Source organism: Acomys minous, assembly GCF_964271855.1.
Source record: "Acomys minous genome assembly, chromosome: 7".
Lineage (NCBI taxonomy): Eukaryota > Metazoa > Chordata > Mammalia > Rodentia > Muridae > Acomys > Acomys minous.
In genome coordinates this window covers 69,385,519-69,410,556 of record NC_140488.1, presented here as the reverse complement: position 1 = coordinate 69,410,556, position 25,038 = coordinate 69,385,519, and the positions used below count along the sequence as shown (strand labels likewise).

The window sequence follows — 25,038 nt, the reverse complement described above, 5'->3', positions numbered from 1 at the left end:
GAGGTAGCTCTATTCCCAGTTTTCTGAGAAAGTGCCAGATTGATTTCCAAAGTGGTTGTATAAGTTTGAACTCCCACCAGCAATGAAGGAATGTTCCCCTATCTCTACATCCTGTGTGCTGTTGTTTGAGTTTTTGATCTTGGCCATTCTGATGGGTGTAAGATGGAGTCTCAGAGTCATTTTGATTTGCATTTCTCTGATGACTAAAGATGTTAAGCAATTCTTTAAATGTTTCTCAGCCATTTGATATTCCTCTGTTGAGAATTCTCTGTTTAATTCTGAGCTCCATTTCTTAATTGGGTTATTTGTTTTGGTGGTGCTTAATTTCTTGGACTCTTTATATTTTGGATATTAGCTTTTTGTCAGATATAGGGTTGGTGAATATCTTTTCCCAGTCTGTGGACTGTCACTTTGTTCTGTTGACAGTGTCTTCTGCCTTACAGAAGCTTCTCAGCCTCATGAGGTCCCATTTATTGATTGTTAACCTTAAGGCCTGTACTGTTGATGTTCTATTCAGGAAGTTGTCTCCTGTGCCAATGTGTTCCAGGGTCTTCCTCATTTTTTCTTCTAACAGATTTAATGTCTCTGGTTTTATGTTGAGGACTTTAATTCATTTGGACTTGAATTTTGTGCATGGTGATAAATATGGATCTACTTGCATTTTTCTACATGTAGACCTCCAGTTAGACCAGCACCATTTGTTGAAGATACTATCTATTTTCCATAGAAAAGATTTGGAATCTTTGTCAAAAATCAACTGTCCATAGGTGTGTGGATTTATTTCTGGGTCTTTGATTCAATTCTATTGATCAACTGTCTTATTGGTATGCCAGTACCATGCTGTTTTATTTACTGTTGCTCTAGAGTACAGCTTGAGATCAGGGATGGAGATTCCTCCGGAGGATCTTTTACCGTACAGGATTGTTTTAGCTATTCTGGGATTTTTGTTTTTCCATATGAAGTTGAGAATTGATATTTCAAAGTCTTTAAAATTGTGGTGAGTAGGTTTTAACACATAGATTTTAGGGAACGACAAATATGCAGAAAATAGCAAAGCCTCAGTTGTTTACCCAAATGTGGACCAACAGCACCTTCCAAATAGCCCCTTATCTACCACCTTTCTTGGGTTATCTCAACATACATCATACACATAATCAGTTTAAAAATTTCAGAGCTAGAAGACTTGTGATTTACATATTGTGTCTTACTTGTTGACATCTACTAGGACTATAATGATGTTTTTGGTTTAGAAGCATGAGAACTTAGGATAGTGAGTCTTGAAAAGAATCAGAGACAATTACCACACAGGATGTTATTACAAATTCCTAAGCAAAGGGACAGTAAAATCCTTAGGCAGAGTTCAGGGGCTTGTTTTGACTAGAAAGAACATAGAGCAATTTAGATGTTAATATTGCCAGCTTCACTTGGATTTGTTGATATATATCCATTCTAGTTTTTATTCTCTCTGTGTTTCAAGTCAATGATTTTCTTTAAGAAAATTATTTATGTAGTTAAGAAGTTAATGTGTGTTATAATTCAGTCAATTAAAGATGACATTTGTTTCGGTTGAACTAAACTGGCTCTATGACAATAGAAGATAAGTTTTTAAAATAGAAAATAAAAATGCTAGTAGATTACATATATGAAACTACAGCTTCAAATTTATAGCCTTGGGCTTGAACTTTACTTTTGCCACTTCCTCTTCCATATTGAGGAATAAGCAACCAATATAGCTTTATTCTACAGTTTTACATATTTGAAAATTTTAATTCTAGAGTAGTAAATAGATGGTATTCTATGACTTTATCTTCTTTAAGATTGATTAGAAAATTTCAATGGCAATGTTTTGAGTACATTCATTGACAAGTCATACCTTACGCTACCATGGTTTTTTTTACCATATACAATGGTCACTGATGCACTTAATTCTAATCAGATTAATGAATATGAAATTCATAAAAATCCAGGAGAAATACCAAAATTCATCCTTAAGATGCTACTTTTTAATAAAGTTCTCCTGTATGTAACTCATATTAGTATCACTCAACATCCAATTTGTGGAACAGAACTTGTAGTGGACACAAATTAAGAGATAGATCCCAAGGAATTGTCTATACAGTAGTAGGTGCTGACTAGGCAAGGCAGAAATTCCTAAGCCAAATTGTCTTGTCAAAACAAGGAGGATCAAATGCACAGGCTAAAGCTATTATCTGCAAGTTTTATTTTTGTTTGTTTGATTTTGTGGAAAATTCTACTGTTATGGTTTCTAACAGGTTGAATGGTGTCTACTCGTATCATCCAAATGATTTTCCTTATAGTCAAGTGAATATGTAGTTTAGTCAGATCATGGAAATGTCTTCAAACATATTAAAATCCTGTCACATGCCTGATTATCTGGAAATCAGTCTCCTCTACTGAGATTTTTAGTGTGAAAGCCAGAGCTCTGGCAGCCCCAACAAGCTTACTTGGTAACACACCTCAGTAGTCCACATAAAAAGATGTGTAATGGCAAAAAGTGGAAAGAAGAGTTATCCAACATGGCCACACTCTGAAGAAGAATAGATAAAGGAGACCAAGGACTCCAAGTCCATGTTTGTAGAACTGATGTGAGTTTTAGATTTTAAAGGGAACAAGATCAGGGACAAAAGTATAACTAAGCAGTCCTTATAGATATAAGACCAATGATCTAGCTCTATGCCATCAGTTGACAAAAAGCAGAAAGACGGACATAAATTTATGGCAGTGGTTTCAGGTTCTTCCTGTTTTTAGAAACCCTGTGCACTCAAGTGAAGAATCAGTGATTTAAAAAAATTTTTTTTTTTAGTATTAGTAGCTTCCAATTAGTTGTTATGTATACAGCTTTGCCTAGGGTTCCATCCTCTTAAGGCGAAATCATGAGGATATGAGGGGGAAGGCTCCATGAATGTGGGGCCATGGCCAGGCCTCTTTCCTTCAAACAAGCTGACCTACACACCACCTTGTGGTGGAAGCTTTAAATACATGAAAAAATGTTCAAGATCTTTAGCCAGCAAGGAAATATAAACCAAAACATTGCCATTCTGTTTTGATACACCTAGAATAACTATCACTAGGTTAAAAAAATATTGGTATTATTTGTATAGTGGTTTGAATGAGAATTTTTCCCTGTAGGCTCACACATTTTAAGACTCGGTTCCCAGTTGGTGATGCTGTTTGTGGAAATCACGGAATCTTTAGAAAGTTAGGACTTTGGTGGAGGAAATCTGTCACCAGGGATGGGACTTGTGCTTTATACCTTTGTTCTGTGCTGTGCTTCCGGTTCACTCTCTGCTTCATGTTGTCACCTGAAGATGTGATCATCAAGCTTCCTGCTCCAACTGCCTGCTGTCATGCCGCCTCTTATGATCATGAACTCCCACTCTGGAACTGTTAGCTAAAATAATCTCTTTCTTCTATAAGTTGTTCTTGGTCATGGTATTTTTACCTTAGAAACAGGAAAGTAACCAATGCAACATTAAAGAAAGGAACCCTTGTGTCCTGTTGAGTATAATGTCAACTAATCTAGCTGTTATGAAAATCAGTATGAACAGTCTTCAAAAATCAATAAACAGAGCTACTACTTGATCTTGCAATACCACTTAGGTATGTATCTGAACAATAAAAAATACCTGAATATCCATATTTATTTTACCACTATTCACAATAAGCTAGATATAGAATTAGTCAAGATGTCTATTATCAAATTAATAGGTAAAGGAAGTGTGTTATGTACATATAATAGGGGCATTAATCAAGCATGGAGAAGAAAATGATTTCATCAGAAGGAAAATGGAAAAAAATCTGGAGAACATTCTGTTAGGTAAAATAAGGCAGATTAAGAAATGTAACTATCACATTTCTTTTGATGAATAAGGCATTTTAGCATTATGTATATATAATGAAAGTAGAAAGGAGACTATTTGGAGGTGGTGCGACCAGTGGAAAAGAGGAGAGAGAGGGGAGGAGAGAATGGGAATAATAATCAAATACATTATGTACATGTATGAAAACGTCAGGAAAGAAAACTCCTCTTTTGGATAATTACTATGTTTTAAAGGATATAGCTGCAATTTATGTTTTTTGGGTTTTTTGTTTTGTTTTTACAATGCTGTCTACAATTGAAAAGATATGGAATCTTCTTAGGAGCTCATAAAGGGGTGTGTGTGTGTGTGTGTGTGTGTGTGTGTGTGTGTGTGTGTGTGTGTGGTGTGATTGAATAAATACAGATACAGCTATCAACTTCATACTTCCCTGTTCAGCTATCGAGTTGTTCCATGATCATTGAATTATTATTATTCCTTCTTCCTAACAATTTTATTAGTACTGTTCTAGAAAACCCCTTGACCATACATGTAAAAGTTTTATTTCTTAAGTTTAAAATGTATTCCATTAATTTATATCTATCATTATATGCCAGCCACATTGCTTTGATTACTATCATTTCAAATATGTAAGAGTACATCTTCTACCTTTTTTCTCTTATCACACATAAGCTCTTTGCATTTTTGGAGAATATTGGGGTCATTTTGTCAATATCTGCAGTTAAGGCAGCTATGCTTTTGACTGGCTTTACAACTAATCTGCAGAACAGTATGACATCACTACCCTTTTAGTAATATTTTAAAATTTTAATTCATTATAATTTATTCAGATTACATCCCAATTGATATCTGCTCATTTGTATCTTCCTGTTCCCACCTTCCCTCCCTCTTCCTCCCTCTTCCCCCCTCCTAGGACCCTGACAGAATGGGACCTCCTCCCCGACCATGTGACCACAGCCTATCAGGTTGCATTCATATAACCTGCTTCCCCTCTCTCTTCCAAGGAGGCACCAGAGTTCATGTCACAGGCAGTCCTTGCTCTCCCCACAACTGTAGAGAATGTGCTGTCCATTGGCTAGATCTGAGTAGGGGGTCTACGTTTACTGCATGCATTGTCCTTCGTTGGTGCCACAGTTTGTGCAGGCCCCCCTGGGTCCATGTCCACCAGCCTTGATGGTCTCCTTGTGGGGCTCCTGAACCCTCTGGGTTCTTCCATCTCTCCATTCTTCCATATTGCTCTCAGTGCTCCACCGAAAGGCCTGCTGTGAGACTTAGTATTTGTGCTGATTCCCTGCTGGATAGAGACTTTCAGAGCAAATCTATGTTGGGCTAATATCCACTTATAAGTGAATCTATACTATGTGTGTCTTTCTGAGTCTGTGTTACCTCACTTAGGATGATCTTTTCTAGTTTCATCCATTTGCCTGCAATTTTAATATTTTCTTGTTTTAATAGTATTCCATTGTTTAAATGTAGAACAGTTTCTTTATCCATTGTTCAATTGAAAGACATCTAGGTTGTTTCCAGTTTCTGGCTATTATGAATAAAGCTGGTATGAACATAGTTGAGCAAATGTCCTTGTATGATGGAGGATCTTTTGGGTAAATTCTCAGCAATATTAAGTCTTCAGTGCTAATTCTTCTTTAAAAGCTTTAGAAGTCATTAATGAAGCCTTTAGAGCCTACACTTTTTATTGTGGTATGGTTATTGATCATTAATTTTGTTTCCTTTCTTCCTAGGTTAATTCATTTTTTAAAAGAAATTTTAATTATCATTTGACTGGTTTGTGTAAATATCTAAATTTAGCCATATAAACATTGGCATAGTCTTGTTAATACTATTTTACTATAACCCTCGTTCCATTTAGTCAGTAATAATGTCTTTTCTTTCAACCCTTGTTATTAAGTTGTGTTTTTTCCCTTAGTTTATTTTTGCTAGTCAAGTTAAAGTTTGCCAGTTTTGTTGTTGCCTTCGATGAATCCATTTCAGTTTCATTGATTTTTCTATTTTTATTCATTTTTGCTTATTAATGTTCTATTTTATTACTTTTATATTGTGAGATTTTGACTTAGTGACATTTTTCTATTGATGATTATATAATGTAGAAGGCTAGGCCATAGATTTCAACATGATGTCGATTTTTAATATATCTTTAAATCTAAAACTTTCCTCTAAGCACTAATTAAAACATTTATTATTAGTCTTGTGGTATTTTAACCCATCTGATATTTAATAGTTTGTCTGTAAATTTGTTTATATTTGTTAAAGTCCAAATTTTTCTCTCTTAATTCATCTCTCTTTTTGCTATTTTACTCAACCTGGCCTTGAATTACTGAGCTCAAGTAGTCTTTTTGTTTTAGCTCACCCTTTAAGGAGCGAAAATTAAGGTATATACCAAGAAATTAGTGGATTTATTTTAATGTTTTGGTGCTGAGAATGAACCCAGGATTTTGTGCATACTGAAGATACATTTGATCTGTTCTCTGTATACAACATATAGTTGAATATAGCTATTTATAGTGTTCCATTTTACCATGTGTAACTTTCTCCCAATGTGTCTAATTTTCTTGTATTTAATTTAAAATACAGTTAGGTGTTAATAAGTTTCTTGAGTATTGATTCTTTCAATATTTTATGGTATCATGACATTTTAATTTAATATTCTATTTCTTTTGCATTTGTGTTACATGGACATTTCCTTGTCACTATTTGAATTTATTTATTTATGTTTCTTCTGCTTTCATTTTTGAGTGACTTTCTCAGTTGTTTACCCTTGAATTGCAAGTAACACCTTTCCTTGAAGAAATTCACTTCAGATCAATATCAGCTCAATTTCAGTGAGCGTCAATGGAAGTAAAAAGACTCCTTTGACCCTAAACAAGAGATAAAAATGATGGCTACTTGTATCAGAATAGGGCTGAATGAAATGGGATAAAAGAAATGATTATATATTTTAAAATTCAGGAAAATAGAAATATGATTTGGTGATTATGGATGAAGCTAGTTGATAAACATGTTCAAGGCATCATGTGTTGTGTAGATTGAAACTATGTCAGAATGTTCATATGACATCATGTAAATACACACTTTTAAAGGACTGGGAACTATGTTTCAAAATAGTAAGATAATATGCTTATTAAGGTTAGAACTCAAAACAATTCCCCAAACAATTTAACATTAAATGCCTGCTTCCAGTTGTCAAATAGTGAGTTGTCGTGAGGATTAAATGATAGAAGGGGTATAAAGTATATTAGAAATTCTCAGAAAATTTAATTATCATGAAATATGGTATCCATGCAGTAGTAAGTTGGCAGATACATCAAAAATCCAAAGAAAATTGAGGTTAACAAGGGCGTATGAAGTCAGGAGTAGTTTCCTGAGGTATAAGAAACTTAAACTGAGCTTTGAAATATATTTATATTTTGTCTTCTCTCATGACTCAGAAAAAATTTCACCAAACAAAAGAGAATAAAAGCAGTATGTATCGTGACATTACTACATGCCAGATGCAAACATTGTGAAAATTTGCTTCCTTCTTTGAACATATAAACAATGGTGCACATTGTGCAATTTACGAGGCTGTAGATAAGATAAATCAAGAAAAACAACTCGCAAGCACAGATACTTGCTTTCAAACTCAGGTCTGTCTGAAAATAGTCTGTAGTTGTACTACTACAGTATATTGCCTGTCAAGAAGAAAAATAAACAAAGCCAGAAAACTGAATTTAAGTTACTTTGGCACCAGATAAAAAAGAATTTGAAATAGGTGGTTTTGGGACAAAGTTTATGAGTTTTTCCAAATTCTGGGGGAGGGGGTGGTGGTAAAATCAGAAATAGATTTTACCGTTAAAATGAACGTCAGCCATAAATAAGCAATGTGTTTTTACCAGTTATATTCTGAAGCCAAAGAAAGTCTTAAGATCACTGTATCCTTTGACTTTTATTGAACCTCCTGTTTTGAAGTTTCTGACACTGGAAGAGGACTAGGAAGTTTAAGACAAAGTAATTTGTTTTTCCGATAATGCATGTTTTGTCTTAAAGTGGTTTGAGTTTTGGGGGAAACATTGTTTATACAAATGCTTAAGCCACAGCATGGTGGTGACTCTGAACATTAAAAATAACTTTGTATGGAACTAGCTGCATGAGATTTTTTCAGAAATAAGTGCTTTAAACTTTTCTCAAAGATGCATTGTGTAGTAAACAACTGATTTTGATAATTGATATTGTTTTTCAATTATGAAGTTTTTTTAAAACAGAGAAACTTGACTTAAAAAACCTACACATGATGCATTAATTTTTTTAAAAAATCAGATTTATTTTTATTATTTTATATTCATGAGTATTTTCTGCATATACGCCTGTGCATCACATGGGTGCCTGCTGTCCGAGGAGGTAGTGAGCCTTCCCTATGGATGTCGGGAATCAAACCCTGGTTCTTTACAACAACAAGAGCTCTTAAGCGCTGAACAAAACTTCTCTTAATGTTTTTTTATTAGCATTTCTTTCCAGGGTGTTGATGGGGAGAGATAATAAATATAGATAAACATGCCAGATTATACTAGAAATTGTTGGAAATTAGACCACAAACTTGTCAAAAAATTTCCTCATCTCCAATGTGGAAAAGAAAAAAAGTGAGTTAAATGATTCATAATATTTGTGTGGGAAAAAGTACTGTTCTCTCAGATAAAACTCTTGCTGGTATTGGAATAATGTTAGGGCAGTGATTTTTCAATGAGTAATCTCTGAATCACATGGGATAATTTTTAGAAATGCTTATTATTGGTCCTCATCCCAGACTGACTGAATGAGAAATTCTGGTAAAACTGTACTCTAGATCACTCGGAGGCATGATTAACTTTGTAGACCATGTGTTAAAGTATTTGGATTTCTGGTTACAGGCCTATTGAAAGTGTAACTTTCAAGATTCTTTTTCATTCTGATGTTAACTTAGTTTTCTAACTACAGCTGATCCTTTAGCTGGGTGCTAAGGAATGAGCTGTACACTCTGGAGGTCTACTGTGCACCATCGCAAAATAGTAAACAAGTCTTAGATTAATGGAGAAGTGTTAGCAGGGAATTTTAAATAATCTCATGAAATCATAAATATATGAGTTACAGTGTGGAAGTTACAGTGTGTACAGCTGTGTTCAGCATACGCATTCACAATTTTTCATGTGTCATTTGATTGAGACATAGTTAGCTACATCATACTTCTACCAGATAGACAGGATTTGAATTATGTGGAACACTAACATATTGGACATGGTGATGTTACAGAAAAGAATATGTGCTTTGAAATTTCATATGGGAAGCCTTCTTGGATAATGTGAATTGCCCACTTAATGCCTAGCAATTCAACTTAAAATAAAGATGAGGGTGCAATAAAGTTTACTATAACTTTTATTTTTATTCTTTTTGAGAAAAGGTCTCACATAGGTGCAGGCTGCCCTTGACATATCTATGTAAAAAGTGATGATCTTGAACTCCTGATCCTCCTGCTTGAACCTCTCAATGTTAGGATTGTAGGCATGTACCACCATTTTGGATTTTCACGTTGTTTCTAATAATAAAAAATGATAATCTACTACAATGTTCATTAATTAAATAAATTATACTAGATAATTCTAATTAAAATGCAAATATCCATTAAATTTATAATTTAGATGTTATTGACATGAGATTTTATGTTAACTATGATTATGTATTTAACACTGTGCTTGTAAAGTCATATGTATATATAAGTTCAATTCCATTAAAATGACTACCTATGAATCATTTATAAATCAGCATACATAGAATTGCCTGGAAAGTTATGAACGAAAATGTTGTGTCTGGAAACTCTTGTATATAAATGTCTATGTGTATATATAAAACCAGACTGTATGAGAGCCTCAGGCTGAGTATTTTATATTAATAAAATTTGTTCTGTCTTTGTTTATCTCTATTTTCTAATGAAACTCATTCCCTTATGTGTAGATATAATGATAGATTAAGAACAACATAATTCATATTTTAAAGGCTGCATCTTACAAAATCTTATCATCAAGGACTGAATTATTCATTTAAAAGCAGTGTATTTGCCATAGAAAAATTTGAAGGAAGCAATCTCTCTTGTTGTAAGATTCACTGTCAAGTTTAGTGGTCTAAAACCTGGCATTGGTTAATTTCTGAACATGTGTGTTATTGTATAATTACAAAAATGCTTTCCAGCTCCAAAGTTCCTGGAAAAATAGATATTGTCCTGTGGTAAGAGGCAAGAGACCCCAGGCCAGCCATTACCACTAACTTTCTGTGTGAATTTGTAACTTTTAGGTTTCCCTTTTCTGGCACTGCTTTCTTCTTTTGAAAATTAACTGATTCTTATCTAGAGGTCTTTAACAGCTCTATAATTTAATATAATACATTTAGAAAACAAACAATATTTAGAAAATGATTCTGACGTATGGAAGCTTAGGACAAGAATAAACCAAGCTTTCTAAAATACTGTTGAAAGAGTTTTGTTTCTGAAGTTCATGGGATGCCTAATTTTTTTCATTAACAGGGTTTCAAACCAATTTCTTTCAAGTGTAAATGTCTTTGAACATTGGTGTACTTATGACACCTGGTGGTAAAGTCAAGCATCACAGCGAAATTCTAATCCCAAAACACTCATTCCCATTCATTGCCTTCCTCTCACAGAGACTGTCTTTCTGTCTCTCAGATTAACTTGTCTCTCATAAATGTATTCACCCAAAAAGCTGTCCACAGATCCTTCACATGTGTCAGGTACTTTAGAAGACTTTTATTTTGGAGGAAAGGATGTAATAAGAGGATGAGTACTTGGCATGTAGAGATTTCTTGCTACTTCCCACAGTAAAGCCACCTGGAAAGGAAAGTGATCTCATCTTGCCAGAAATATTATGTAATATTCACTAAAGAGAATGGTCAGAATTATGGATACAGTGAATCCAGAAAAATGACTTTTGTAAAATTGGATGTCAAAAAGACTTTCATGGAGGAAGTGAGTCTTGCCTTTTGGAAGCCTTGGTTTGTTCAGTTGACAAAACGGCTATTATATGTCAGTATTTCATAGCATGGATGTCAGAGATTGATAGAGTGTACACATAGTATTTATTATAGCATCTGGAAAAATAGGCAATTAATAATTTAGTCATTTTATAATTGAACCAAAAATAATCATAAGCATTAATTGTCTGGTGGTATTTGAATGCTCCACCTGGTTTGTGTTTGCAAGTATTTGTAAAAAATTTCCCTGAATATAAAAAAACACAATATAAATTATTTCAGTTAGTTCAAGAAAATTCTAAAAAGGTAATAGTGTTGTCTCTATTTATACTTCACTGGAACAATTGCCTGATTCAGCAGCATATTTAACTAAGTGAAAAAAATCAGAGTAGCTGTTTGCCTGAATGACCTGGTTGTTTGACTGCACTGAACTTTCAGCTCAGTAAATACAGTTTATCCAAGAGTTACATGCACTCAGTGCAGAGACATCAAATGGGTTTTGACACTGTGTCGGCTTTGTCTGGATTGACCACATTTCCACAATTTTTAATTGGCTGTGTCTAGGTTGGTACACATAGTCCTAGACCCTATATTACTTTCCAGACGAATTCAAGTGGCATTGCCACATAGGCATTTTACTTTGCCATTTGAGTACTCACTACCATTAGGGCTCTTTCAGTTTTTTTCTTTACCTTTATAAAATGTGTAGCAAGGTAACTGGCCTTACAAGTACTAAAAACTACAACAAAACATTAAAAATCTTATTTATTCTTCTGTGCTTGAAATCAGAATACATAAAACATATTTTATAAGAATTATCAAATGTTTATTAGTTAAACATTCATGTCCAGAGTGAAATAAACTGTATTGGGGTGGCTTTTGGCCAAAAGTAATAATGGTCTAACATAAACCAAAACCAAGACCAAGGACGATGTCAAATTAGGAAATGAAGGTTTAATCTGAATAAGGAAGATTTGAGAAAAGATTTGACTATTATTTTTAGATATTTGAAGAGCTTTTATGTTTAAGAGGGAGTAGACTGTTACTCTTTGAAAGGAATAAATAAGTTGAAACAACACGGGAACAGATTTTATGTCACTAAATAAGTGGAAGATAGTTCTAAAATTTATGAGCATTGAAAATGCAATCATTTACACTAATAGTTTCCACTGAATAGGAAAGCTAAAGGGACCTCCCCCCATTTGCTTCATTTCTGAGAGGATATTTTCTAGACCTTTACATATCCTGGCAGTTGACTGAAATGGTGAAAAGCTAGTTTCAATATATGTGAGTGCTTGAAGCTGTCATGGCATTGTTAATAAACTCAGAAGTTTTTGGAAAGAGCTTATAAAAGGTGTTGTAGATTATAGAAAAACAAATACAAACCTTGCTTTTAGCCAAAAACTTGAAGAAGGGAGCCCTGTTTTTCCCCCAAGATCAATCATCCCTAAAGCCTGGTGATCTGCCAGCAGCCCTTGCTTAGGGCCTTAATCCATGTTTCACTCCCAAGAGTTCATAGCTCACCCTAGCAACCATTTATTAACTTATAATGTAGCTATTGAAAACAAATTAAGATTTCATTCTCCCCGAGTTGATGATGGTAACTTGGAAAAACTTTAGGCAGAAACAGGTATACAAATGCAACATGGAATGTCTCGAGGGTGACGAGATATTTGTTCGAGGGCAGTTTGGTCAGGAGATCTTGCCTGTTGCTTACCTATGCAACTTTGATGATTCTCTGTCAGAATAAAAAACAAACTCAAGTTGTCAAAATTATGGTTTTAAAAGATCATGTAAACATTCTTGAAAATATCGTCCTCACCACTATTTATTTGTTGGGAAGTTGCTACACTATTTTAATTTTGCATAGACAAAAGTTTTCAAATTTATGAAAGTTCACATTTAAACATCTCTCTGGTAGGAATAAAACTAATATGCATATGTGCTTGTGTTGGCCTCTGACTTTATCTTTATTCTATTTTTCACAGAAATCACATGCAAAGGCTTTTCGTATGGAAGGAACATGAATGCTCAAGATGGGAATTAACAGCACAAACAGCGTGATAATAAAGTGCACTGATCTACAAATGCTGTGTCAGTACTCCCTCTTTGCAGGCACTTATATCTTTGGGCAGGAGCCATAACTGCACAGTTTACCTTGATGAGCACACTGAGGTATTCAAGATGGGCAGCAATAGTACCAGCACCGCTGAGAGTAATTGCAGTGCCACTCATTTGACATTTCAGTACTCTCTCTATGCCACCACCTATATCTTCATATTCATCCCGGGTCTCCTGGCTAACAGTGCAGCCCTGTGGGTCCTGTGCCGCTTCATCAGCAAGAAGAATAAGGCCATCATTTTCATGATCAACCTCTCAGTAGCGGACCTTGCTCACGTCCTGTCCTTACCTCTCCGGATTTACTATTATATCAACCGTCACTGGCCGTTCCAGAGGGCCCTTTGCCTGCTGTGCTTCTATCTGAAATATCTCAACATGTATGCCAGCATTTTTTTCTTGACATGCATTAGCCTTCAGAGGTGCCTCTTTCTCCTCAAGCCATTCAGAGCCAGAAACTGGAAGCGTAGGTACGACGTGGGCATCAGTGCTGCAGTCTGGATCGTCGTGGGGACTGCCTGTTTGCCACTTCCCATCTTAAGAAGTGCTGGCTTAGCCAATAATAGTGAATCCTGCTTTGCTGATTTAGGGCTTCATGACATTAGTATGGCTTCCTCCATTGGCATGGTAACTGCTGCTGAACTTGGAGGGTTTGTATTACCCGTTGCAATTATTACATACTGCACGTGGAAGACCAGAAAATCTTTACAGGAATTCCAAGATCCACCTCAGAATATTAAAGAGAGGAAAAAGGCTCTAAGAATGGTTCTCATGTGTGCAGTGGTATTCATAGTGTGTTTCACTCCTTACCATCTCAACTTCCCGTTCTTTATGATGGTAAAGCAACATGTCTTCTTGAACTGTTCCTTTATTAAGAGCACTCTATGTTTCCACATCATTTCCTTGTGTCTTGCAAATCTGAATTGTTGTCTTGATCCAGTTGTGTATTATTTTATGACTTCAGAATTTCGTGACCAATTTTCAGAACATGGCAGTTTGGTAATCCAGTCATGTTTGCGTTGTAAGGACAGAACTTTGGAAATTCCTCAGAGGAAGGAGAATCTTCAGACTATTTCTCTGGAATGTTTGGATGCTCCAACACAATGCGATGAAGTAATTATCTAGAACAACTTTTATACTCTGACACTTTAGCCATTTCAAAGTGATACTGGATGCCATGAAGAAACATGGCCACTTCACTCAAAATAATTTGTCTATAGGCATTCTCTATGCCAAGAATGTTTGTGGAACATGACCGTTTGCCTTGACATAAAGTGACAATTGACAGAAGGAATTTCACACCTATTCCTCAGTAATGGACTCAATATTTTCATGTTTAACTGAGAAAAACAAAATATATTAAAATCTACTGGACATGTACAAGTTATCCACATGTTGAAAAATCTACATCAGAATATGACCATAACTTTATTTAGAAAACATGCACTACTTGAGCTAATTGGGTTACAGAGCGATAACTTTTCATATTAATATGAATTATGGAAATTAACATTATAACTTAAAATATCTCTAAGATTTTCTTTTTCCTCACCTTGAAGAAAAAAGTATCACTTCAGATGAACCTCTCTAAATTACCATGGAAACCACAGGCAATGAAAATACCTTAAATAGAATTGTCCTCTGCATATGTAACAAACTTGAGGTTAAAGGCTTAAAATGGAAACTCTGAATGGCTGTGAGTTTGTGATATGATGATTTTTTTACTGGCATTAATGGGGAAATAGTCTCATCTATCTGTTTATTAAAATCAACCTGGCTAAGCGATTGTTTCATACGTAACTTTACTTGATACATTTAAATCAACAGATTAATGAAGAATCACCTAATATATATATTATATTCATTTTGATAAGATTTAGCTGAGTCTAATTTTTATAAGTAAAATATACCAATGAGTTAAATGAAATTCTATCATTAATGCAGAACAAGCACTGCCATTTTAAAAATGCCTGTAGTTGAATTATTGTTAATATGAATCATTCCCCCTGGAAAGTTTGAAGCTTACCATTTCAAATATTGTGTATCATTAAAATGAAATTTTGTAAAGCAAAGGCTGGTTTTACAAAATTATTATTTTTGTCTTGTCTCTACTGTTTTGAGTAGCTTTTAATTTTTTATTTTATTTTGGGTTAGTTTACAAGGGAATGAATTTCATGGTGATATTTTCATATGAATATATCATTGTATTTGTTCTTATTTACTTCTCACAGCCTTCTCTTGGCTGCTCTCCCATTCTTGTTGGTGTAATTTCTACTTCCTGCATTCTCCTTTTTGCACTCTTGAAACAAATGTTGTATTACCTCCTGTATTTGATAACCTCCCTTATCATACTTTGCATGTATCCTTTTACATCTCTCATTCTCCTCTCTACTTTCATGTTTTGTGTGTGTGTGTGTGTGTGTGTGTGTGTGTGTGTGTGTGTGTGTGTATGTATATCTGAATGATTGACATGTGATATTTGTCTGGCTTATTTTGCTTAACATACTAATCTTCAGTTCCATTCATTTCCCCAAAATTCTGTAATTTAATTACTCAGAGATCAAAAAATTCCATTGTTTATACAAACTTCATTTTGTTGATCTATTCATTCATTGATGGATACCTCTACTGGTTCTGTATCTTTTCTATTTTGAACAGTTCAGCAATAAACATACAGTAGAATTATCTCTGTGATATTATTTTTATAACCCCTGAGCTATATATCCATAAATTGAACAGATAGTTGGATCTTGTCATTTATTTATTTATTCATTTTACATCCCAATCGTTGCCCTCTCCTTTCTCTCTTTCCTGTCCCACCCTCCCTTCTTCTCTCATCTACCCCTCAGAAAAGGGGAGATGCCCTCCCTCCTACCCATTTCAGCTGGTCACTTTGCATCAGGAATGAGTTCATCCTCTACCATGGTGGCCTGGCAAGGCAGCACCACCAGGGGAAAGTGATCGAAAAGCATGCAGGAAAGTCCTTGTCTGAAATTCTGGACCAATTGGGATTGGAAGCTAGCTTTCTTCGAAGCTGTCCTGTTCTGATGAGGCACAGCAACTGAAGCATTTGGTGCTGGAACATGAAGGATGCAGGAATTCAGTATCCAGCATACTGAGAGGAATGAATCCTGTCAGGTCTGATCCAATGTCAGTGTCTGGTTCTTTTGTTTTGAAAACATATAATTTCTCACAAGCATTAAACAGTTCTAAAATTATAAATGTATAAGGTGTTCATGATGCACAGAACAATTAAGGCTGGTTCTCTGCTCTTTGTATGTGCAGAAAAAAAGACATCTGTAAATCTTATTCCATGCCGTACAAAGAATGACATCTAATAATAATTCACAGGGATTCTGTAGCCAACAAGAAGCATTGTCTGTGCCTAGACATTCCTGTCTTATCCAGTCTCAGAACTATTCCTATGTAATGGGATTAGCAGTATGTTATCTGCTTGTCTGAAATTCTCTTTCTTTGTTGGGTCTTTGTGCGGTTTAGGTATTAAGGTGACTGTGGCCTCATAGAACCCATTTGGCCATGTTCTTTCTGTTGCTGTTTTGTGGAATAGTTTAAAGAGAATTGGTATTAGCTCTTTTCTGAAGGTCTGGTAGAATTCTCTGCTGAATCCATTGGGCCCTGGCATTTTTTCCTGATCTTGATTCAATTTTGATGAATAGTATCTATCATGAAAATTGTCTATTTCACTTAGATTTTCAAATTTTGTGACATATAGGCTTTTGAAGTAAGACCCAATGATTCTTTGCATTTCCTCAGTGTCTGTCATTATGTCTTCCTTTTCATTTCTGATTTTGTTGGTTTGAATACTCTCACTCTCCTTTTTAGTTAGTTTGGCTATGGGTTTGCCTATTTTGTTGATTTTTCTAAAAGAACCAGCTCTTGATCAAAAGCCTTCTCTGAAGTACAGCTGTTTATACCTTATATTTCAGGAACAGTCATAGGGGAGGGGAATAAGGGGAAAATGGGAGAGAGGGAAGAATGGGAGGATACAAGGGACGAGATAACCATTGAGATGTAACAAGAATAAATTAATAAAAAAGAAAAAAATAAAATAAAATAAATTAAAATTAAACATAAAATACAATTTTATGCTAAGAAATTTGAAAAAGAAGTGCTCACTTTTTTCTTTTAAATTTATTATAAATTATTCATATTACGTTCCAACTGTTATCCCCTCAGTCGTATCTTCCCAGTCCCACCCTCCCTCCCACTTCTATCCTATTTCCCACCCCTAGACCTCTGACACTCCTCCCCTACCATCTGACCACAGCCTATCAAGCGTTCACTCTCTTAACCATCAGAGAGATACAAAGTAATAGTACTTTGAGATTTCATCTTTCCCCAGTTAAATTGGCTATGACCAAGAAAACAGATTACAACAAATGTTAGGGCTGGTGTGGAAGATGGGAAACCATCATACATTGTTGGTGAGCGTGAACACTTGTGTAATCACTATGAAAATCAGTGTAGTGGTTCCTTAGATCCCCATAGTGTTTAAACTACTATTATGCAGATGAGTGGGCATATCTTGCTACAAAAGTCATTAAAGTAGATCACAGCATTCATAGCCTACATAGCACCTTACAGTAATATGATACCCAGGCAGCAAGAAAAAATATTTTAGGTTAGTACTAATTTGAGCTATTTATCTCACATGTGTGTTACTTTCATTTTTATTAAAAATCTTTTCGTTACTTAGAAGCATGGTCTAGAGGCAGATATATTTATCTATAATTTGATAACGTAGGTTAGCAGAACTTTTACACCAAATAACAATCTGCCCATTACTATTTTATTTATTATGGATTTTCTGATTGATAGCTTCATATAATTACTTACATGTTTGCTCTACAATTATCCATCTCTTATTCATTTGCATCAGAATAACTATTTACATATCAAAAATAGAATGATAATAAATATCCATATGCCAGCATTTTAAAATAAAGAGTGTCACACTTCCCCTCTGGGATTAGTTTCTTCCTTTACAATTTCTATTTTTATTTTTCAATTATTATTTTATTTTGTGAAATTATAACATAATTATATCATTTTTTCCCTCAATTTCCTCCTCACAAACCTTTCCATATATCCTTTCTCCTTTTCCCTTAATTGTTGTCACACACACACACACACACACACACACACACACACACACACACACACACATTATCTGCATATTTATATAAATACATAAGTACAGCCTTCACAGTCTGTATAATAGTATTTGGATGTAGGTTTTCAGGGATGACCTTTTGGTATGGTATTACATCATTTTTTTCTTCTCCTTCCCCTCCCTCCAACTCCTCCCATGTCCCCTTCTAATTTGTAGCCTGCCTTCCTTTATCATTGCTACACACAGAGAAAGATAAATATAAATAAACATGTAAATAGAATTTGCTGAGTCCATTTGTATTCTAGGGCTGATCACCTGTGTTGGATAGCCAATTAGGAGGTCCATCCATGAGAAGAATTATTCTGATTTTCTTAGAGGTGACTAATTGCTTAGAGCTTTATATCTAGGGGTAGGGCACTCTTGAGATTTTCCCCATGAACACATAACACAGTTTTGAGGTTCTTTATTCTGACATTCTCAGGTTTTTTATTGCTTCCTTAAAAGTTCATTAATGGAGGAATACCTCACATGGACACAACATGACATAATAATTATTATCATAATATGTAGTTCTCAAAATTTTCATTAGATGAAGATAGTGAGTCAAACATCACTCTATCAAAGAGACCATTTCACATTGTCCGTGTTACATTTGTGCTCTGAATCTGAGGGGTTGTTTATTTTTACCCATTCTTAGCAATATAACCCCAAAGGAAGCTGTGGAGTTTCACATTTTGGTAACCGTGGAGTTAAGTGTCAGCTTAATAATTATTTGAAGTGAGTTATTTAGTTTCCTGATGATTTTATTTCTTTAGTGGTAATTGAAGCTATAATTTCTTACCTTGTAGCTCTGACATGGGGATGGAGAGACAATATACATTAAATCTCTCTCTCTTTTTTTTTTTTTTAACCACAGGTGGTACTTATTAGATGTTAAAGATATTTTAGTGATGGCAATCTATGTCATGTGCAGATGGATTACTATGATATTTTGTCATTATATATGTTTATATGTTCTTACATATAATGTTAAATTTATTGCATTTGTAAGTTTTTCATTTGTAAGATTGCAGACTGCAGGGTGTGGATGGTGAGAAAACTTTGAAACACTTTTTCTCCTTGATGTCTCTTTTCTATATGGTGAAACAATTGACTTTTAAATTCTCTTTTAGATCTATTGATGAATGGATGTCTGTTTTGAATGTATGTATGTATGTATGTATGTATGTATGTATGTATGTATGTATACACTCTTCCTGTACTCTTAGTGCCCATGGACATCAGAAGAAAGGCAGCAGATACCCTGGATCAGGAGGTAAAGATGGTTATGAACCACAATGAAAGTATTAGGAATTAAACTTCAGTCCTCTGCAGGACCAACATCAAATCTTGATTTAGCAAAGTGGCAATAGTTGAGTTGAGAACCCAAATAGCTTCCAATTCTCCAAGACTAACTTCTGGCCTATGTCTTTCACCTCAGTAGCTCTGAATGCTTTGCAATTGGGCATGTTCTGGTAACTGAAATTTGGTTGATAGTTGGGCAAAGAAGAACTGCTCCTATAGAAAAAAAAAAAAGAACACTGGTTGGCCTCTCAAAATGAAGTGCATGTTTTCCTGTTCATTTGCTAAGACTTCACACAAATCACTATGGCTTTCTGGGCCTCAATTTCCTCTTGGCCAAATGAGGTGTTGAAATTTATGGTGGCTGGTTTCCTGTTTTATGTCTGCCTCTCAGTTGTTCTGAAATGAACACTGAGTTTTCTCAACACACTCCAGGCAAGTGAGACTGGGGGGAGGGGAGAAAAGTTCATAAAGTGCAAACACTCTGGGAGTAGGGGAAAGAAAGCTAGAAGAGGCTAGGCTTTCTATGCTGTTTTATGACAGATAGCTCTCCACACAGCCCTCCTTATCTATGTTTTTTTTTTTTTTGGAGTCTGGCCTAATGTAGACAACAAGAAACAGTACTTTGGCCAGAAAAGAGTAATGTGGGAACAGATTCAACTCCAATCAAACTTGGGTATAGAAAATGCCACATAAATTTCTGGTTCTCTTATGAGTAGTTTCTATTGCAAATCTTTCCAAGTCATTAATGAAAGGAGAAACAATGCAAAATAATGCACACATTACAATTTAATTTTTTTATTTAAGTAATGAGAAGAAAATTTACCAGTTAAAAATAATGATGGCCACAAAACAAAAATAATTGTTTGTGCTATTATATAATTTTCCAAATTTTAAAACATGTAACTTTTAGCCAAGAAAAGTGACACACACCTTTATTGCCCGCACTAGGGAGGTTGAGACAGGAGAATCCTAACTTTAGGGCTACTCTGGGCTACATAGAGAGACTAGGCTTCAACAAAAAAGGAAGAAGAAAAGTAATGTTGGTTTTTATATAATTTAAAGGCTGACTACTTTGTATTGGAAAATCAATAGCTTATCTTTGGGAAAGGCCAATTATCCTTTTCCCAGTATATTAGTTACCTGCTGTCTTAGTTACTGTTCTATTGCTGTGGAGAGACACTGTGACCAAAGCAGCTTATAAAAGGAAACATTTAACTGGGGGCTTGCTTACAGTTTCCCAGGGTTAGTCTATTATCATCTTGACAGAGAGTGTGGCAATTTGCAGGCAGACAAGCATGGTGCCAGATCAGTAGGGTGCTGGATCAGTAGTTAACAAATTGCATTTTAATTCAGAGAAAGAGGGGGAGGGAGGGGGAGGGAAGGAGAGAAAGAGAGACAAAGGTGGGGTGGAGAGGAATAGGAAGGGGGAGGAAGAGGGAGAGGGGAAGGGGTTGAGAGCAATGGGGATAGGGAGGGAGAGGGAGAGAGAGGGAGGGAGAGGAAGAGAGACAGAGAGACAGAGACAGACAGAGACAGAGAGAGAATAGATGAGACAGAGAGAAATTCCTTTAGGCCCCTCCCCAGTGACAAGCTTCCTCCAACAAAGCCACACTTACTTCAAAAAGTAAAACCTCTGAATCCTTCCCAAACTGTTCCAATAACTAGGAGCCAAAGTATTAAAGCATATGATATTTGGGGACCATTCTCATTCAAACCAACATGTTTCACTCCCTGGCCCTCATAGGCTTATGGCCATATTATAATTTAATTTTCATTCAGTACAACTTCAAAAGTCTACATATTTCTTTACAGTCTCAACACTGTTTCAAAATAGAAAGTCCAAAGTCTCCTCTGTGAGGCAATGGAATCCTTTAAAATAGCCCCTGTAAAATCAAAAAGGAAACCACATACTTCCAAAGTACAATGGCACAAAAAGGAGGAAAGTTTGGCCATAGTGAAGACATGTTGGACCAAAGCAAGAATTGAAACCCAGCAGGTGAAACTCCAAAGTTTGTATCATTCTACCTGATGTCAAAGGGCTTATTTCATGGCTCTTTCCATCTGTTTTTTTCTTCTGTTCCACTTAGTCTTTTGTAACCAGAGTTCTATTATCAACTTCTGTGAGTCCAATGATTTTTAGAGTCCACATAGTTAAAATTCTTGAATTTTTTGAGCTTGATTTATTCACTAAATATTTATTATTATAGCCACAGTATTCATAATTTGATACTACACTATGTCTAAGAACTTATCTTTTTTGACCAACTTTAAGTTCTTCACTGAAACCTAGGTTCATTCCTACTTTAAAGTCCTGTTCTCCTTTTGCTTTGTACTGAAAACTTTAATGTGGTTATCATAATTTGTTGTCACCTTCTGTCCTAGTTTCATTCCTGGTATGGGGATAAATTACCCCATCAAAAAACAACTTGCAGAAGAAAAGTTTTATTTTAGCTTGCAATTCTGCGATAGTCCATTGTACAAAGAGAGTCAAGAAAAGACTTCATAGCTATACTCGAGAGCAGAGAGAAATGAATGGATGAAAACTACTAATAATCTACTCACATTTTCTTCTCATACAATATTCAAGACTCAACTAAGGAAATGGTGATACCCATAGTGAACTGTGTCATCCCACATCAAATAATTTGATTGTGGCTATTTGCCTCAAACATGCCCATAGGACAGCCCAATGTAAATAATCCTTCATTAAGATTATCTTAAAAGGTGACTCTAAATTGTGTCACATTAACAATTAAAACTAACCAGTACTTTTTAATTCTCAATTTCACTGATCTCCTAGTTTATATTAATACCTCAAAAATCTCTCAATTGCCCTACATATTTTCATAATTATAATTTTAATTGAATACCAGTTTACTAATTATTCTATGTACTACTAACTTGTAAGTTTTTTGTTTACTTGTCTTTCTTGTTTTATTAATTAATTTATTTGTTCACTTTATATCCTGGTCTTATCCCCTTTCTCCTCTCTTCCCAGTCCCACCCTACTTCCCTCTTCTTCCCTCTTCCTTCCCCTATTCCTCAGGAAAGGGGATCCTCCCCTACTCATCTACCCCAGTTGGTCAAGACTGAGTCTGTCATTTTCCCCTGAGGCCTGGCAAAGCAGTGCCAGCAAGGGGAAGTGATCTAAAAGCATTTAACAGAGTCTGTGTCAGGGACAACACCTGCTCCCCTTATAAAAGGATCCACACAAAGCATGAGCTGCCCATTGGCTACATCTATGTAGGGGACTGAGGTCCAGTCCATGCGTGGATCTTGGTTGGTGCTTCAGTCTCCACAAGCCGCTCTGGGCTCTGATTAGTTGGCTCTGTTGGTCTTCCTGTGGAGCTCCTATCACTTCCAGGTCCTTTTCTCTTTCCCCTCACTTTTCCTCAAGGCTCCCTATTCTTTGCTCAATGTTTGGATGTGAGTCTCAGCATCTGTTTCAAACTACTGCTGGGGGAGCCTCTCAGAAAATAACTCTGGTAGGCTTCTGTCTGTAAGCATAGCAGTGTAGTCTCAGGAGTTGACTCTTTTCCATGGGGTGGGTCTTGGATTGGGCCAGGCATTGTTTGAACAATCCCTCAATGTCAGCTCCATCTGCTCTATCTTTATCTTCCTTATCTCTTCACATTTTGTAGTCAGGATAAGTTTTGGATCAAAGTTTTTGCAGGTGTGTTGGTGTTCCCCTCCCTTCACTAGAAGTCTTGTCTAGTTAGAGGGCATCCTCTTTAGTCTTCATGTCCCCTACTACTAGGAGTCTCAACTAGAGTCCCACTCAAATCCTCCTATAGCCTTGTCTTTATTATTCACTCCCTCATTTCTAGTGTCTAGAACCATGCATAGAAGGTATTAGAAGCTCAATGCCCATTGAATGAATAAATGGATGAATAATTTAATTGGCCAACATAGGCATGATAGGATACTGTCCCAAGTTTGATGAGGATTTCACTGATGCATTATCCTCTGTGGATAAAGAGCTGTCTATGGACAATCATTGCTATGAGCAGAAAAATAAATTGAAATGCTGACAAGTTGACTCATTGCAAAAATACCAATTATAGCATTTCTCTTACTTCTTGTAATCATTAATTCTATTGTCATACAGCTATGTAAGATGATTTTCTCTGTCTAATGTTGTCATGCAACTTCTAGTCAACTGAAGATCTTAGAGGCATAAAGATAGAAGAAGCAGGGAATCTGCTCCTTTGTGTTCTGCATCTCTGCTTGAGGTATCACAACAGTTTTCTTTTAATATTGGAAATTCAAAATATCATTTCTATTCCTAGAATGTCCTTGTCACTGTTTTTTCTGTGTCTCCAGCTTGTAAATAGCATACTATGAAATTTTTCAATCTACATAATCATATGCACTATTTCTTCATATGAATTTCTTCCTTGTGTAAGTACAACTACTGATTCGGTTGCTAATGAACTATGAAAAAGCACACACTATGGCCATCTTTCATGTAAAGCACACATAGCAACTGTGTTTATGTTTTTCAGATCAGACCATTTGTTCACTAGTATTGAAATATTTCATGCCTATATTGTATGAATTATATTATGAATTCAGAAAAGCAACAAATATGTTCTCAAGGTTTATTATGTTTTCAACTTCCTCCACTACAATGTTTTCACTAATGTAACACATTTCCATATTCAAGAAAATAATGATGTCGACATGATAGGCAATTAATCGTAAGTCAGCTTTATAATCTCTTATGAATGTCATAAGCATACGTTTTCTCCCTTACCTTTGTTAGTAGTTGTAGTTCTTAACTTTGCCTATACATTCATTTAAAGTCATCTGCTAAACATCTACAAGAATGTAGGTTTGAGGTCTATGACAGTTAATCTTGGTTGCTAATTTGATTGAATCAACTAAGCTTTGCACCTCTAGGTGACTCTATAAAGATGTTTTCCAAAAAGATTAAATAAAGGAAGAAACTACCTTCCGGACAGATAGAACATTCCAATGACAACCCACATATAAAGAGAACCGAGTAAAAAGAAGTGTTCCATTTGCACACTTACCTTAACTCCTTTTATCTACTCTTTTACTGATGCCATCTTCACTGACAATGAAACCAAGTTTCTTCAGCCTTAGAGTGCACACCAAAGACTAAGGACTCTCCAGGAATCTTCTCTGCAGTCAGTACCAGAGTGTGACTGAGGAGAGATCTAGTTTTTTATACTATAATAGCAATTACTAGGGTTTCATTCTGCCTAACATGCAGAAAGCAACTTCAAGAATCCCCAGCCTATATTGTGTAAGCCGATCTAGTGAATTTTCTTTGTAATATAGATTCATTATGTTGGTTTTGTTCAAGAAAATACTGACTATACAAGGTCCATTCATTTGATTCACATAGTCTTGTATAAGTTCAATGATAACTTATTTTCAAACTGATATAAAAACTTTATAGTATAGAAATAATCATGATAAAGGGTACAGTTCAGCAGCATTTAGTTCTACTTCACTTATGATGAAGTTACATCCTATTAAGCTCAAGGTAATTTAACAATATCAAAGGTCAAATATGCACATAATGATGTTAATTTAATAACTTTGTAGTACAGAGCACTGTAGAATATA

At 35.3% G+C, this 25,038-nt stretch overlaps 1 protein-coding gene across 5 annotated transcripts in view; it reads left to right on the top strand.

The window, feature by feature from the left end:
- The window catches only part of LOC311602221 (putative P2Y purinoceptor 10), a 29,347-nt gene extending 13,736 nt beyond the window's left edge, over nt 1-15,611 (top strand). For all 5 annotated transcript variants that reach the window (XM_084789971.1, XM_084789974.1, XM_084789972.1 and 2 more), the window contains one exon: nt 12,833-15,611. In XM_084789971.1, the coding sequence (XP_084646097.1) occupies nt 13,029-14,087 (1,059 nt within the window). In that variant the 5' untranslated portion in view covers nt 12,833-13,028 and the 3' untranslated portion in view covers nt 14,088-15,611. The remainder of the gene's footprint in view (nt 1-12,832) is intronic.
- Nucleotides 15,612-25,038: the final 9,427 nt, after the last annotated feature.